The 13946-nt window shown below is 54.8% G+C and overlaps 2 protein-coding genes across 4 annotated transcripts in view; one reads left to right on the top strand and one right to left on the bottom strand.

Moving 5' to 3' along the window:
* RUBCN (rubicon autophagy regulator) overlaps window positions 1–8417 on the top strand; it is an 18037-nt gene extending 9620 nt beyond the window's left edge. For 2 of the 3 annotated variants that reach the window (XM_031055399.1, XM_005419109.3), the window contains 9 exons: window positions 3407–3467; window positions 3994–4126; window positions 4453–4598; window positions 4912–4976; window positions 5515–5753; window positions 6162–6223; window positions 6409–6562; window positions 6933–7026; window positions 7789–8417. In XM_031055399.1, coding sequence (XP_030911259.1) covers window positions 3407–3467; window positions 3994–4126; window positions 4453–4598; window positions 4912–4976; window positions 5515–5753; window positions 6162–6223; window positions 6409–6562; window positions 6933–7026; window positions 7789–7952 — 1118 coding nt within the window. In that variant the 3' untranslated portion in view covers window positions 7953–8417. Of the gene's footprint in view, window positions 1–689; window positions 765–3406; window positions 3468–3993; window positions 4127–4452; window positions 4599–4911; window positions 4977–5514; window positions 5754–6161; window positions 6224–6408; window positions 6563–6932; window positions 7027–7788 lie in introns of all 3 variants that reach the window. The other variant, XM_031055400.1, reaches the window with a different exon arrangement.
* Window positions 8418–10708: 2291 nt separating this feature from the next.
* The window catches only part of LOC102036349 (deoxyribodipyrimidine photo-lyase-like), a 3721-nt gene continuing 483 nt past the window's right edge, over window positions 10709–13946 (bottom strand). The window contains exons 2-10 of the mRNA XM_005419108.2: window positions 13805–13942; window positions 13479–13624; window positions 13155–13337; window positions 12849–13007; window positions 12326–12524; window positions 12084–12236; window positions 11709–11830; window positions 11449–11608; window positions 10709–11273 (exon numbers count right to left, since the gene is read on the bottom strand). Coding sequence (XP_005419165.1) covers window positions 11119–11273; window positions 11449–11608; window positions 11709–11830; window positions 12084–12236; window positions 12326–12524; window positions 12849–13007; window positions 13155–13337; window positions 13479–13624; window positions 13805–13942 — 1415 coding nt within the window. The 3' untranslated portion in view covers window positions 10709–11118. The remainder of the gene's footprint in view (window positions 11274–11448; window positions 11609–11708; window positions 11831–12083; window positions 12237–12325; window positions 12525–12848; window positions 13008–13154; window positions 13338–13478; window positions 13625–13804; window positions 13943–13946) is intronic.

Below are 13946 nucleotides of genomic sequence, written 5' to 3'. Positions count from 1 at the left end.
CTGAAGAAGATTCTGTCCCTCTGGCCTTCAGGATGGCTTTTCCCAAACAAATGTATAAGCAGAGCAATCAGTTTCCCTCATGTGGTGGCATGACTTTCCTTCAAAATCTTCTGTAACCCTATAACATTCTGTGCCTCTGGCTGGTAGGTGGTTTCCATTTCCTGGCCTGGTACACATAACTGTGGTCACAGCTAGAGAGGTGGCAGAGCTGCCATCCTCTCTTCTCCTCCCCAGGCAGAAGGAGCCATAGCTCTGACTACTTACCTCTGGGATGGTGGGTATTGGTCACATCCCGACCTGCAATACCTGTAATCTCTGCTCCTGGCAGCTTGGGTGGTGAGCTTATCACCCACAGGAGACCAGCCCAAGTCCCTGGCCTTCAGAGCCTTGTTCATCCTCTGAAGTGGATGACTTACTTCTCAGCAGTACCTCAATCTCTCTTACTTTAAAAAGAAGATGGAGTTGTCCAGTCTTCAGCTTTAAACTTCTTGTCTCCTCACTATTGACAGCAACCTCTCCTTTCAGTCCATGAGGGTGAGGATTTGAGCTTAGTTTTGTAGCCCAGGGAGGAGTGTGTGAATTCAGTTCTGGGCTCTCCTTGTGTGAGTGCTGCTCTTGTTTTATGCCCTTTCTCTCTGGCCTGGCTGAAGCACTGAAGTCAACTGTTTTGTCATCACCATGTCATACAGATGGTAACGATGGATCTAACCTGATTCAAATGTCCAAGAACGGCCTCTCAGTGTCAATGGCTTCCTTGTTCTCAGGTACCCTGCAGTGCTCCTGGCACGCGCGCGTGTGTGCGAGGTGTGTGTGTGTGTGCAGGGCACACTTCTTCCCAATCTGCCTGGTTCAGAGCTGGGAATTACTTCCAGTATCATCCAGATGTCAGCCAGAAAAGCTGTGGCAGGATGATGTGGCAGGATTGAGTAGAGCAGATGCAGAGGAGTTCTGCTGTGGCCTCCATCCCCGATTTTGCATTTTGCTGTGCATTGTTTTGGATATATCAAAATGCCTGCTCTGTAAGACCTGTCTTGCCTGGGGTAGGACTTCACAGGACAGTGAAGCTCTGTAGATGTTGAAGGCTGAGCCTGGGCTGAATGAGAGCAGAGTCCTCTTCAATGGGGGACCAGTTCTCCCTCCCAAGTGCCTTGGAGAGCATTATCCTGCTTGACTTGGCAGAGCTGGCATGCCATAGCTTTGATCTGAAGCACAGCCTTCCTGTTCTGCTCAAACTTGACCTGGAGGGAATCCTTCTAGAAAGAAGTTCTGGAGGGAGAAGTAGTGAGATCAGACAGGGCACAGGCGGTTTGTTCATGTTGGAGGTTTTGGTCACTGGGATCACATGCAGCTTAGTGTTTGTATTGTTTACAGTAGAACTAGGTCTGGTCTGCTGGCAGTGTTTAAATAACCTTCATGTGCTCCCTGTTTGCCTTAGCAAGGGAACAGTCTGCTGGGCTGCTGCTGATCTCCACTGTCAGGGGTTCAGCACCAGCACGTTGCTCCTGCTGGGTTTGCTGGTGCTCAGACCTTTCCTGTCAGCCCTGTTGTGTTCATAGACCAGGCTGTGATCCTGGCTGAAGCTGGCACATGGGTGTGGGGTGATGTCCTTAGATTTGGGGGCTGGTCACAAACTTCCTGGGGACTATCCCACTTGACAGCATTGGCAGCAGAGATGTTTTGGGTAGCTAATGAGGATTTGGGGAGTCTTTACAGTCAATGTTGGGAAGCGAGCAGTGTCAGGATCCCAGTGTTAGTTCCCCTGGAAGCCTGGGGTCAGATCTGGCTCCCTCTGCCATCTCTGAGACCATGTCAATGCCTGAGTGTGCTGGCTCTGCCTCCCCATAGCACCTGACCCACTCTGTGCTGTGTGTGCCTCCATGTGCTTGTGTTCATCATAGTCTAGGGCCATGCAGGACCTTTCTGTGCAGAGCAGAAGGCACCAGAGCGTGGCAGGTGTGTCTGGCTGATGCCCTACAAGGTTGTGAGGCTGTTTGCCTGAATTTCCTGTTTTCTGCAGCTCGGATTCAGTTTACATGATGTAGATATGTGGATTCCTTAACATTAGGATGCTTTCCTTTCCTGTTTTAGCAATAGATGTCAAACAATGAAGGTCAAATGTCCAAGCTGAATTCCAGTAGTGTGAGTCTGTAAACTAGCAGGACTTGCTCCCTTTGTTGCTGGGGCAGTCCTGCTCTCTGTAGAGAAGCTTGGGGTAGGGGACACTCTTTGCTCAGGCTGTGATTCCCTTGCATCACAGGCTCTGATTCCCTTGGCCTCAGTGTGCACCTGGGGCCTGGCTGGGATCCTGTGGGCTCTCTGCAGGTTTGTGTTAGTCAGCCTGCTTGGGGTACAGGAGCAGGGGCCCTGAGCTGTGCCTCCCCATGCCAGGCACTGGGGCAGGGAAAGCTACAGGCTTTTGTTTGGGGGGGTGTGGTCACTGCAGACCATTCCTAGAGCTCCCCAGAGGTACAAACCAGCAGACCTACTGGGATGAAGGTTGTGGCTTTGGCCTGTAGTACTTTCCCCTTGCATACCTTCTTCCCTTTTCTGGGAGCCTTATCTACCATGAAGCAGCTTTCTGCCTGCTTCTGTCTGTGTTGTACAACTGGAATTGTCCTGACATAGGGGTTTTCTGCTGTTGAGATGGATTCCCTGTTAGGGTTTAACCTGCTGGAGTGAAAGAATGATGAGTGGTGAAGGTACCACTGTGTACTGCCTGGTACCTGAGCTGTGGGGCAGCCCAGGGCTCTCTGGGAGTTGATTGAGGGGTGTAGGGAGCAGGACTGCAGTGTCCTGCACCTTATCTTGGACCCTCCCTCCTCAGGAGATGAGTCTGTGACCTGTGCAGAGGGCTGGCCTCATGGCTGCTGGCCCTTTCTCTGCAGCAGTGCTGCTGTGTCTGGGCAGTGCTGGGCACAGCCCTGGCTGTGCAGTCACTGACAAACTGTGCCATGGCCAATACCTGATCTCACAGGTTACAGTCAAATAGAGAGAAGGGCTCTGCAACCCATTGCTAATCCCTTCCAGCATCTATACTGTGTGTAGAGAGCTACTAAACCTTCTTGCTAACCCTGCAGTCCTGCTCTCCAGGCTCCTGTGTTCCTGTGTGTGTTCTATTTCAGGCCATGTTACTGCTAGGACTTGCTGTGTGACCTGTACCAGCAGCCACCCGTCTCCCCAAACTTCAGGCTGTTCACAGCACCCCACCATGCCTTTCCCTGGTAGTTCTGACAGCTGGCTGATTAGACTGCACCCCTCCTTGCTGCTCAGTGCCACTGGTAGAAGTTGATGCTGTAGTTCTCATGCTTTTGAACAGCTTGATGAGTTTTACCTTGAAGCTTTGGTTTGAAGTGAGTGCATCCCTGGCCCTGTCCCATCTGTTCCACCTTGTCTGTTTGTGATTCAGATGCAGACATCAAGAGGAACCCAGACTCCAGCAGGAAATCCTTTCTCTCCTCGGACTCCATGTACGTCTTCAAGCTCATGGTGACACATCTTGGTACCACGTTCTCTTTCCTGCCCAGCTCTGCTCTTCCATGTGCATCAGTTTCTGTTTTGCACTGGAGTAGATATCCCTCCTGTCCTCCTTTCCTCCCTCTCTCTGTGGGAACCCCTTTGCTTTGTGTGGTGAAATACAAAGATGTGTCCATGGTTGGCAGCTGCTTGGGTAGGTTCGTACTGGGAGAGCAGTTATTTCTGACTTACACAGGCACTGGCTGTCACTTTGCAGCTTCCCCTGTGAACAGGCATAGGTTTTGGCAAGTGAATTGAGTTTTGAGCTCGCTCTTCTAAACAGTTGTTATGGTGCCATTAGCCAGCTTTGCTTGGGCACATTTTCAAAGACAGCAATCAATCATGTGCATTAACTTTAAGCGGTGCAGAATTAAGGTACCAGAGTTGAGGGGAGGATCTTTGACTTGAGCTGGGACTGGCATGGGCTGTAAGGAGGGCACAGCTGTAAGATCCAGTACTAACAATTCCTTTGCTGTCTAGATCCCACCCCTTTCTCAATTCAAACTCGGCAGAGGCGGTGGCCATGGGCTTGCTGAAGCAGTTTGAGGGCATGCAGCTCCCAGCTGCCTCTGAATTGGAGTGGCTGGTCCCTGAGCATGATGCCCCACAGAAGGTAAGGCTGTGAGTTCCTGTCACTGATTGCATTTGATCTTCCCTGAACCCCTGGCTTCAGGCCACTGCTGAGGGGGTTTGCTTGTCCCAGTGCTCTCTTTGTGGAGCTTGAGGAGGGGGTTTATTTGGGCTTTGGAGATGGATGCAGCCTCCTACAGCAGTGTCCAGGTCCCTGGGGGACAGCCCTTCTTCAGCCCCCAATTCAGCTGGAGGGGCAGCTTGGTGCCTGGCAGTTTTCCAGAGGGCTGTGGTTGCAGGTTTCTGGCAGTCCACCCAGGTGCACTGCCTACAAAATAGGGATCTGACCGTCTTGCCTGTCTCTCCCAGCTGCTGCCCATCCCTGACTCTCTGCCTATCTCTCCTGACGATGGAGAGCACGCCGACATCTACAAGCTGAGGATTCGGGTGCGCGGAAACCTGGAGTGGGCCCCGCCGCGGCCGCAGATCATCTTCAATGTTCACCTGGCCCCAGCGTAAGGACCTGTGTGGCTGGGGCTCTCAGGGGACCTGCCCTTCCCATCCCTTCTCCATCAACAACAAGGGTGCTTATCCTCTGGTTACTGGGGTTTCCCTGCTCTGAGCCTGGTAAATCCACAGTGGTCACCACCGTGAGATGGTGAGATGGTGAGATGGAGGCAGTGCCTGGGGTTAGTGCCTTTGGTGTGACCCAGGACATAGTGGGGCTTTTTCCCTTGGGTGTGTTGTCCACATAAACCTCCCAGGCCAGTGCTGGTACCAGGTACCACCAGGGCTGGGTCATGCATGTTTTCTTCTGTGTCTGGGCAGGAGGAAGGTGGCTGTGGCCAAGCAGAATTACCGGTGTGCAGGCTGTGGCATCCGGACTGATCCTGGTGAGTGTTGGGAGCCTGAGCTGAGCTGGAGAGTGGTGGGGAACTGCAAACAGTGGGAAGATGCTGAGTGAGTGGGTGGTGGTAGAGCTCAGCATAAGGTCCCTAGAACAGTGCTATATTGCCTTTGCCAGCTCTGCCTCCACACTGGTGTGCACCATCCACAGAGGAGCCTTCTCTTCTGGGAGGTCACAGAGCTGGTGGAGGCAAAGAGTAGTCAGTTCATCCTTCAGAGGGCATTTCAGATGTTGACTCTTGTAAGGCAGAGTCTTATGTTGGGTCCTCAAACTCCCAGCAAATTCTGCAGCTGCAGAGCTCTTCCCTGAATACGTAAATAGATGTGGTTGCACGAGACGGGACTATTGGTCCCAAAGGCTTTTGCAGTCAGAGGGTGCTTGCAGACCCCAGTACTGAGCACTCTGGGCTGGCAGAGATGTCAGCAAGGCAGAGTCCCTTGCTTGTGGGAAATGCTGAGCAGTGTTGGCAGTGCAGCAGAGGCCGTGCCTGGGCTGACCCTGCCTGTCTGCCTGGCTTTGGCCAGATTACATCAAGCGGCTGCGGTACTGCGAGTACCTGGGCAAGTACTTCTGCCAGTGCTGCCACGAGAACGCCCAGACTGTCATCCCCAGCCGCATCCTGCGCAAGTGGGACTTCAGCAAGTACTATGTGAGCAACTTCTCCAAAGACCTGCTGAGCAAGATCTGGAGTGACCCACTCTTCAACGTGCAAGCTATCAATCCTGCCCTGTACCAGAAAGTGAAGGCTCTCAACCAAGTGAGGGTAAGACCCTTTCCGTGCCTTCCTGAGTGGAGTTTGGGTGAGGTGGATGGCAGCAAACTGTAAACTGTATTTCAGGGAAGCTGGGGAAAAGCAGATATTTCAGTTTTGGAGGCTTAAAATCTCATCACTGCGTATTTCTATTCACTTCTTCTGATTTCTTCAGTGGCATAGGAATGTCAAATGAATAGGAAAATCAAATCAGCTGCTATCCAGCTGGGCTTCAGCTTATCTCCTGGAGCACATGACGATGGTTGTGCTTGCCTTGCCCTTTGTGATGTAAACACTTTGGAAACAGGGGAGCAGCAGCTGAGGAGCAGCAGCTATTTCAGCAGCGCAGGGAATGGGGCAGACCTGCTTGGCTGAGGACCATGCTCTGTTTACTGATTCCTTGTGCCCCTTCCTCTCCAGCTGCTGCGAATCCAGCTTTTCCACATGAAGAACATGTTCAAGACGTGCCGGCTGGCTAAAGAGTGAGTCCTGGGCTGCTCTGCCGTCCTGGTTCTGTCCCAGGCAATTTGCACTGGGAATCTGTGCAGCTTGTGCATTGAGCTCTGGGGAGAGGCGGGGTTGGAGGAGGAGAAAAAGCATAAGAAGTGAAGGGAGGGGTCTTACTGGAGTCCCTTTGCTCTGAGCTCTGGTTTCTCTGTCCTTGCAGTCTCCTGGATTCCTTTGACACAGTGCCTGGCCACTTGACAGAGGATTTGCACCTCTACTCGCTGAGTGACTTCAGTGCCATCAAGAAAGGGGACCTGATGCCTCGCCTTACAGAGCTCTTGAAGGCAGGCAGCCTGCACATTGACAAGTGCATGGTAAGGCCTCCTCTCCTGCCTCCCGCATGGCTCTGGACCCCTGGGAGCAGGCTTGGCTGCAAAGATAACTGATGGGGAGGCTTTGGTGTGCAGAGCAGCCACCAAATTAACTGATTCAATGCTGACTGTTCCTGCCTGCTTCACAGAGCTCCTACCCAGCACAAATGGGATATTTGCTACCCTGTTTTGGCTCTCCCCTGTCCCTGACACAGGTTTATTCAGCCTTCCTGTGCTCCATGCTGGGGAAGGGCTGTCCCACATGGTTAGATCAGGGCACTGTGGCCTGCTGTCCTGCTCTACTCTGCCTTCTGTCCTACTTGCCAGGGAGATAAGCATTTAGCTGCTTTTTCCTCATTGTTTTTCCTTCCAGCTGTGCCAAGCCAAAGGGTTCATCTGTGAGTTCTGCCAGAATGAGGACGACATCATCTTCCCCTTTGAGCTCAACAAGTGCAAGATGTGTGAAGGTGAGATACTGGGGAAAAACAGGGAGGGGACAGACCCTGGGGCCACCAAGGTCTGCTTCCAGTTTGAGTGGCATTTGTGCTAGCAAGAGGGACAGAGCTGTACCCAGCCAGACCAGAGTGCCCCTGTGCATGGCCTGTGTCTGCAATGTTACAACAGCAGCAGATCATCATTGTCACAGTGTTTGCTGCTGTGGTAAAGCATGTAGGTCCCCTCCTGACCATGCTCTGTGCTGCCAGCCCTGGCAGCTGTGGGCAGTCACTGCAGCAAGCAGGGGTCTGGGAGCCCTGGTTTCTCTCCTGCTGCAGTTACAGGACAGGCTGCAGCCTGCACATAGCTCCCCTGCCCTGCTTGGATGGCTGGAGCTGAGCTTGCAGAGCAGAGAGAGCCTGAAGGCTTTATCTCTGTGCCCTTCCTGCCTGCTAAGAAATCCCTAGGCCCCTTCAGGGGACATCCTTGATAATGCCCAGTATTAATGGCTGAGTAGAGCATGGCCCTATGTCTTGGAACCAGCCTCTGAACTGGCATAAAATGGCTCCTGACAACATGCAAGCCTTGGTTTGGCAGGTGCAGTGCCAGAGAAGACTTGGGGCAAAGTCGCTGTTTCCTTGGGGTATCAGGAAAGCTTGGGGAGGGACCTTGTGCAGAGCAGAAATCCTCCCTCCTGTGCTTCCAAAGCTTCATGAGCTAGTGAGGGACCTGGGGTGTGGAGTGTCAGGCAGTCTGTCAGCCTGTCCAGCACTCAGCCATGCTCTCCCTCACAGAGTGCAAGGCCTGCTACCACAAATCCTGCTTCAAGTGCAGCCGCTGTCCCCGGTGCGAGCGCCTCCAGGCCCGGAGGGAGCTGCTGGACAGGCCGGGCACGGAGCCCGACAGCTCGGACTGCGAGGGGGAGCTGCAGCAGCCGGAGCCAGTGCCAGCCACGTGAGCATGCTGCAGCCAAGGAGCAGATCATGGGTTTGTTTATGTGCATGGCCTTCATCACCAGAGACTGAGCCACACAGACTGGGGATGAGGACTGCTGGGAGGCCTGGAGCACTGTCTTGAAGGGATTTCTTTTCCCGGTACTGCTGGGCTGGGAAAGGAGCATATTCCACCATGTGGGTCTGCTCCAGGTACCACTCTCACTCCCTGATGCCTTTGCTTGGGCAAAGGCAGCTGCTTGGAGGCAGCTGCTCCTGCCTGTCCTGCAGGCAGAACAGGGACCTTTTCCGAGCAGTTGTTCATGCTGGACCCAGCAGGGCTGTGCTGTCCATCCCTGTGCCCTGCTCTGAGCTCAGCAGGGTTCCCTGAAGGGTCAGCACTTGCTGCTCATCAGCTGTACACTAGGAAGCTCTGGTCACATCTGCTCCTTGGAGGAGGGAATCAGGTCTCAGTCCTGTGATCCTCCATTCTGCTGCTGGGGGTTGTGTGCGTGGAGGGAGGGTGGGCTTTGGGGTTGGTTGTGTATTTAACAGCTCCCTTTCTCAAATGTGCTGTGGGACACTGCTGGAGAGCAGTTGCTCTCACTCCAGAATCAGAGCAGAGGACGTGGCAATAATGAAAATGCCAGATTTCCCTGTGCTGCAGAGGGACACTGCCCCTGGAGCAGCTGCACAAGTGGATGTGCTGATGGACTTTTGGCAGGCAGATCCCCATGGCTCGATAGAAATCTGCCTACATGGGATATGGTGAGGCTTCTGACACTTCTCATGCTGCCAGTCTGTCCTACCAGGGAGATATGTCCTCCTTTAAGGATGACATGGGACCTCACTCTGGTGGCACCAGAACCTGCCTTGTGTGGAGCTGCCTCTCTGCCTTTGACCTGTCAGGATGCAGGTGAAGGCTCATCCCTCTAGCTGCATCCCCAAGCCTCTGTTTAGTTGTTTTTCTTTTTTTAATCTGCTGGACTTGGTTTTATTTTTTTAATGTGGTTGTTTGTATTTTTAACTGTGTGTTCCCCTCAAGGAGGTGCTGCTTGAAATGCCTTCTTAGGGGGCATGTGATCTGCTTGGGACTCACCAGTATAAAATCCCCAGGGCTATCCTGGTTCCTCACCCATGGATGGAGCTGGTCCCCTCTCCCGGCAGGATCTCCTGCTTCCCTTGGGGGAGGAAGGGTCCCTGAGCCAGGCAAAGCTTTGAAGCTTCCCAGCTGTGCTGTGGTGGGATGGTCAGGCAGCCTGCTTGCAATGGGGATACCCAAGGGAGAGGGGGTTGGCACTGGGGTGCTGCCAAGGACTGGTTCCTCACTGATGCACTCGTGTCACCTGCCACAAGTGACAGCTCTGCAGGGTCAGACCCAGTGGGACAAGGTGAGCCCTGTGCCCAGCTGAGGAGGTGCCTCTGCATCGTGGGGGGATGCTTTAGCCATGGCATGTGCAGCACCACCTGAGCACAGGTGGGATGTGGGGTGTTAGGAAGGATGGCGTGGCCTGTGTATGTGCAAGGAGGGTGTTGAGGGACCAGAGAGCAATGCACTGGCAGGAGGCCTCAAGGGGCAGTGGCTCTTTCAGCACATGCCCTGATTCCAGGCTGGGATGTGACTTGTGGGCTCTCCCTGTGGGAGTGGCAGGGTTGGGGAGGGGGGAAGAGGCTGGGTCCAGATTTGGCTGCAAGCCTTGCTGCTGAGGGCTGGGCTGCTGCATCTCTCCCCTGCCTGCAGCATCCTGACCAAGTCCTGAAAGCAGGGCTCAGCTCCCCCCTTGCTCCTCTGGGGTTTTTACTGCCTTGTGTCTTGCTTCTGCTTTTTTTCCCCAGAAGAGCAGCTGCTATTCTGCTCACTCTGTCTCTGCAAGCCCTGGGGCTGCCAGATGCTGGTCTGCCTTGGTCTTGCCTGTCCCCAAGCCCAAGCCAAGCCCTCCTGCTGCTGCTTGGATCTGGGACTCCCTTCCCTGGAGTTGCCTCAGCAGCACACCTCCATCCACCCTATTTTGTTTGAAGCACTTTAATGTCATGGGACAGCAGCTGAGAGGCTGCCCAGATCCCTTTCTAGAAGCACTGAGTACTTTTTGAGAAGAGGGAAGGAATTCTGGCTTAGTTATGGTTTCCACCCTCCACCATGGACTGTGTGGAAGCAGCAGGACTCCCAAACCTGGCACAGGTCTCCAGGGCAAGACTGTGCCCAGCACTGACACTGCTGCCCAGCACTGACCACTACAGCTAACACTGGAACTGGCCACGACAGGGTGCTCTGGGAGGGAGAGCTGGGGGCTGCCCTGGCCCTCAACTGGAGCCCTCACAACGGGATTATTATTGCACAGCACAGCAATTAAAATGCCGTCCTTAATAAATGACGTTAATAAGGAGTCCGGTTGTGTTGTGACGTTGTTTCAGGTGAGGTAATGGTGTGTATATCACCTGGAAGTGATGGGGCTGGCAGGGAGTGCTGCTGATGGCAAAGGACAGCTCATGTAGCTGGTGATGCAGTCACTGGGAGGGGGTTATTGTCACTACCCCTTGACTAATTAATCTGGTTTGTGGCCTCACCCTGCAAACTGCCCCTGAACTCAGGGCAGGAAGTACAAGCCACTGAGGGGCTCTCTGTAATGTCTGTCCCCTTCCACAGCCTGCCTTTGCTGCTGGCAGAGGGGCCCAGGGGCCTGGCCTTGGCTGCCCTGTCCGTGCTTGCATCCCCATTCCAGGCCACCTAGCTCTCCCTTCATAGCAGTGTTGTGCATCCCCCCATAAACACCATCAACACAAGTGACAAAAACTGTAAACTTTAAAACAACTGTTGAAAAATGACAGCGCAGCACTGGCTCCACAAAGAGCCTCGTCCTGGGGGCTTTTCCCTAGAAAGACCCTGCTCAGCCCAAATCTCAGCTGTGGTTACCAGCAGCAATGATGACCTGGGCTACTACTGAGGCCCTGATGGTAGAAAGGTTTCTGGTGGGCACAGGCATGCTGAGGATGGGCTCTCACAGCTGCCAACAACCTTGTGCCAGCAGAAGGGCTCCAGCAGCTGCCCCAGTGTGGCAACTCGAGCAGTGGGTGTTGGCAAAGACCTGCAAAACCCTGGAGCTTGCTGCAGCTACAGGGAGCCCTTTGATATCCCAGGGTGATCCCTGCAAGCTGGCAGCTCAGCAAAGGCACATGTGCCCAGCCCAAAGGGTCTCAGAGATGGGAGTGTGTGGGGGCATAGCGACGCTCGAACTGCTCCACGTCAAACTTGCGCTTGCAGCCGGCGTAGTTCATGTAGCGAATCTTGCCGAAGATGGGCCGCTCCGCCCAGCCCTGGTCGTGAATGCCACAGATGGACCACAGGCAGCCTGCCGGGCACAGGGACACCGGTGTCAGCTCTCCCCCTTGCTCGGGGCCCACAGAGAGCAAGGGGGATCTGAGTGCAAGGCAGAATGGGCTGGAGTTGCCTGCAGAGAACTGCCAATGCAGCCCTGGCCACCAGAGCTAAGGCCTCCCAGCCCGTGCCCCCAGCCTGCAGCTTGCCTACGTATCCATTGGGGTCCCTCCCGTCCAGCTCATAGCGGTCGTTGAGGTAGATGGCAAACTGCAGGGCCTCCTCAGGGGAGCGTGTCCACTCCAGGATCTTCTTGGCCCAGTACATCCGCAGGAAGCCGTGCATCTTGCCCTCCCGGACCATCTGCAGCTGCAGGGATAGAGACAGCCATGAGGGTCAGGCCACGGCAGGTCACCTCAGCGCCTCAGAAAAAAGCTCAGCATTTTGTGGGGAAGATGTAGGGTAGTACCTGGGCAGCGTTCCAGAGCGGGTCATGTGTGGTCCCCTGCTCCAGCTCCTGCAGACTGTACAGATAAGGCCTCTTGTCTTTGGCATGGACCTTCAGGGTGGTTTGTGCCCAGTCATAGGCACCTGTGAGCAAGAGATGAGGAGCAACACTGAGCAACCTGTTCTGCAGGGTCCTGAGAACCAGGCTACTGAGGCCACTGTGCCCTGGAGGCACCAGTCTTGAAGGGGGCACTCGTCAGCTTCTGTCCTACCTCCAGAAGAAACCAAATGATGGGACATTAGTGCCCCCACAGCCCTTCTCCTAGCAGAACTGGGATTGCCAAGTTGGAGTGAGCAGCTGGGTACCCAGCATGGCCCTAGTGACCCAGGATGTTACCCTGCACACTGTCGTAGTTCTCATTGTAGTAGCAGAAGTTTTCAGCCAGCTCCCGCCGCACCACAGCCTCCTCCACAAACGCATCCACCGAGTCCTTGTAACTGCGCCGGTGCTTCTGCACCTCCAGGATGGCTCTTTGGGTGGAAACCTGGCCTGGGGACATGGGGAAGCACCAAGTCAGGCTGCTGGTCCAAGCCACAGTGCTCAGTCCTGCTGCAGAGTGGGAAGCCTGGGACACTCACCAAAGTGAAGCCACGGGGACAGGTTGCTGAGAGCCGCCTTGTTGGGATCATTCCTGTGGCTGCTGAAGGATTTCAGCCGCTCTGCAATGAAGGACTTGAGCACAGCCATCCCTGCAGCTGTGCCAGGGGTTGCCCACTCCACCTCCTTCACGGTGTGGTCCACCTGCAAGCTGGAATAACAGGCCTCCCAAGCGATGGGCTGGGCGGCAACCAAGCAGTGAGTGCATCTGCAGAATCTCTTCAGTGACGGCTGCCCTGAATGTTATGCCCCCAACCACCAAAGTCCCCAGTCCATGCCAGCTTCTCCTTTTAACTAGCCCTCTGCATGGCAGAGATGTGGGAACTGAATGAATGAGGTGGGAACCTCCTTTTCCCCAGGGCATCCTCATCTCCACACCATCTGTGTGTGACCTCAGGCAGGTCACTGTCCTCATTCCCTGCCAACCCCTCCCAGGAACACAAAGGACTTATGAAACACTCTGAGACCTGCCCATGAATGGGTTTGAGTGTCTCCTGCTGGTACCTCTGCTGGGCAGGAGGGCGGATGTGGGTGACGAACAACAGGGGGAAACTCGGTGAGGAACTCAGGGAGCTGAGCATGGATCTTGCTCCGGATGGTTCTGGCGCTGTACTCCTGCTTGGGGGAGGCGAGCCAGCAGGGCACGATGTTGTGGGCATCAACCTGGGAGCAAAGCCGTGGAGAAGGGTGTGAGAAGCAAACAATCCTGACAACACGACACACATGCTCTCTGCTCAAGGCAGACACAAGAGACAAGTTTGTCCCATATCTCAGCACCCAGTCTTCCATTCCCAGAGTGGTGGCACCCACCTGTGCAAATGGCACATCCTCTGGCAAGCGTTCCCTGACGTCCTCTACCCACTGCCGGGGGAGGCGGAGGGGACTGAAGTCTGTCACCAGCCCAGCCACGCCATGCTCCATCACAAATGTGGGCAGCACATCCTTGGCATAGCCCAGCAGCAAGTGGAAGGAGATGTTCAGCTCTGCACACTCCTGCAGCGACAGGGAAATGGCTGTGAGACAGTTCATGGCTCTGCAAACCCCACCCAAGCACCATCTGCTGAAGGGATGGATCTGCCTCCCCCCTTCCCCATTCGCCCTGTCCCACCCAGCACGGACATCCCCTGGCTGTACCTCTGCTACCTCCTGCAGGCCCCTCAGCATGAACCTGTAGTGGCGGATGGTGGCCTCCAGATATTTGGGCACCAAGCAGAAGCAGACATGCAGAGGCAGCTCCTGTTTGAGGGCCAGGCGCTGGGCGTAGAGGAAAGCCCAGTTATCTGGGGGAAGTGCACAGGGCATAGTCAGGAGGGTGCTCCACCGACAGGATGGGGATGGGGTTTCACAGGAAGTTTCTCCCCAGAGCCCGCTGTAGAGAGTGGGGCCAGCATCAAAGTTATCGAAGGAGGGACCAGCGCTTTTACCACCCATGGGAGCCGCTTCCACCGGCTGGTTCTCACCTTGCACTCGCTGATCCCGGCACATCCAGTAAAGGATGCACCGAGCATCATCCTTCAGGTCCGAGCCCTGCGAGACAAGGCGAACCCGCTTTTTGTTGTACTTGAACTCTCGAACGGACGGGGCCGCCCTCCGACGGCCTTC

The sequence above is a fragment of the Geospiza fortis genome, unplaced genomic scaffold, assembly GCF_000277835.1.
Source record: "Geospiza fortis unplaced genomic scaffold, GeoFor_1.0 scaffold172, whole genome shotgun sequence".
Taxonomy (NCBI): Eukaryota; Metazoa; Chordata; class Aves; order Passeriformes; family Thraupidae; genus Geospiza; species Geospiza fortis.
The sequence above is the reverse complement of the archived record's forward strand: the minus strand, read 5'-3'. Positions and strand labels throughout refer to the sequence as shown.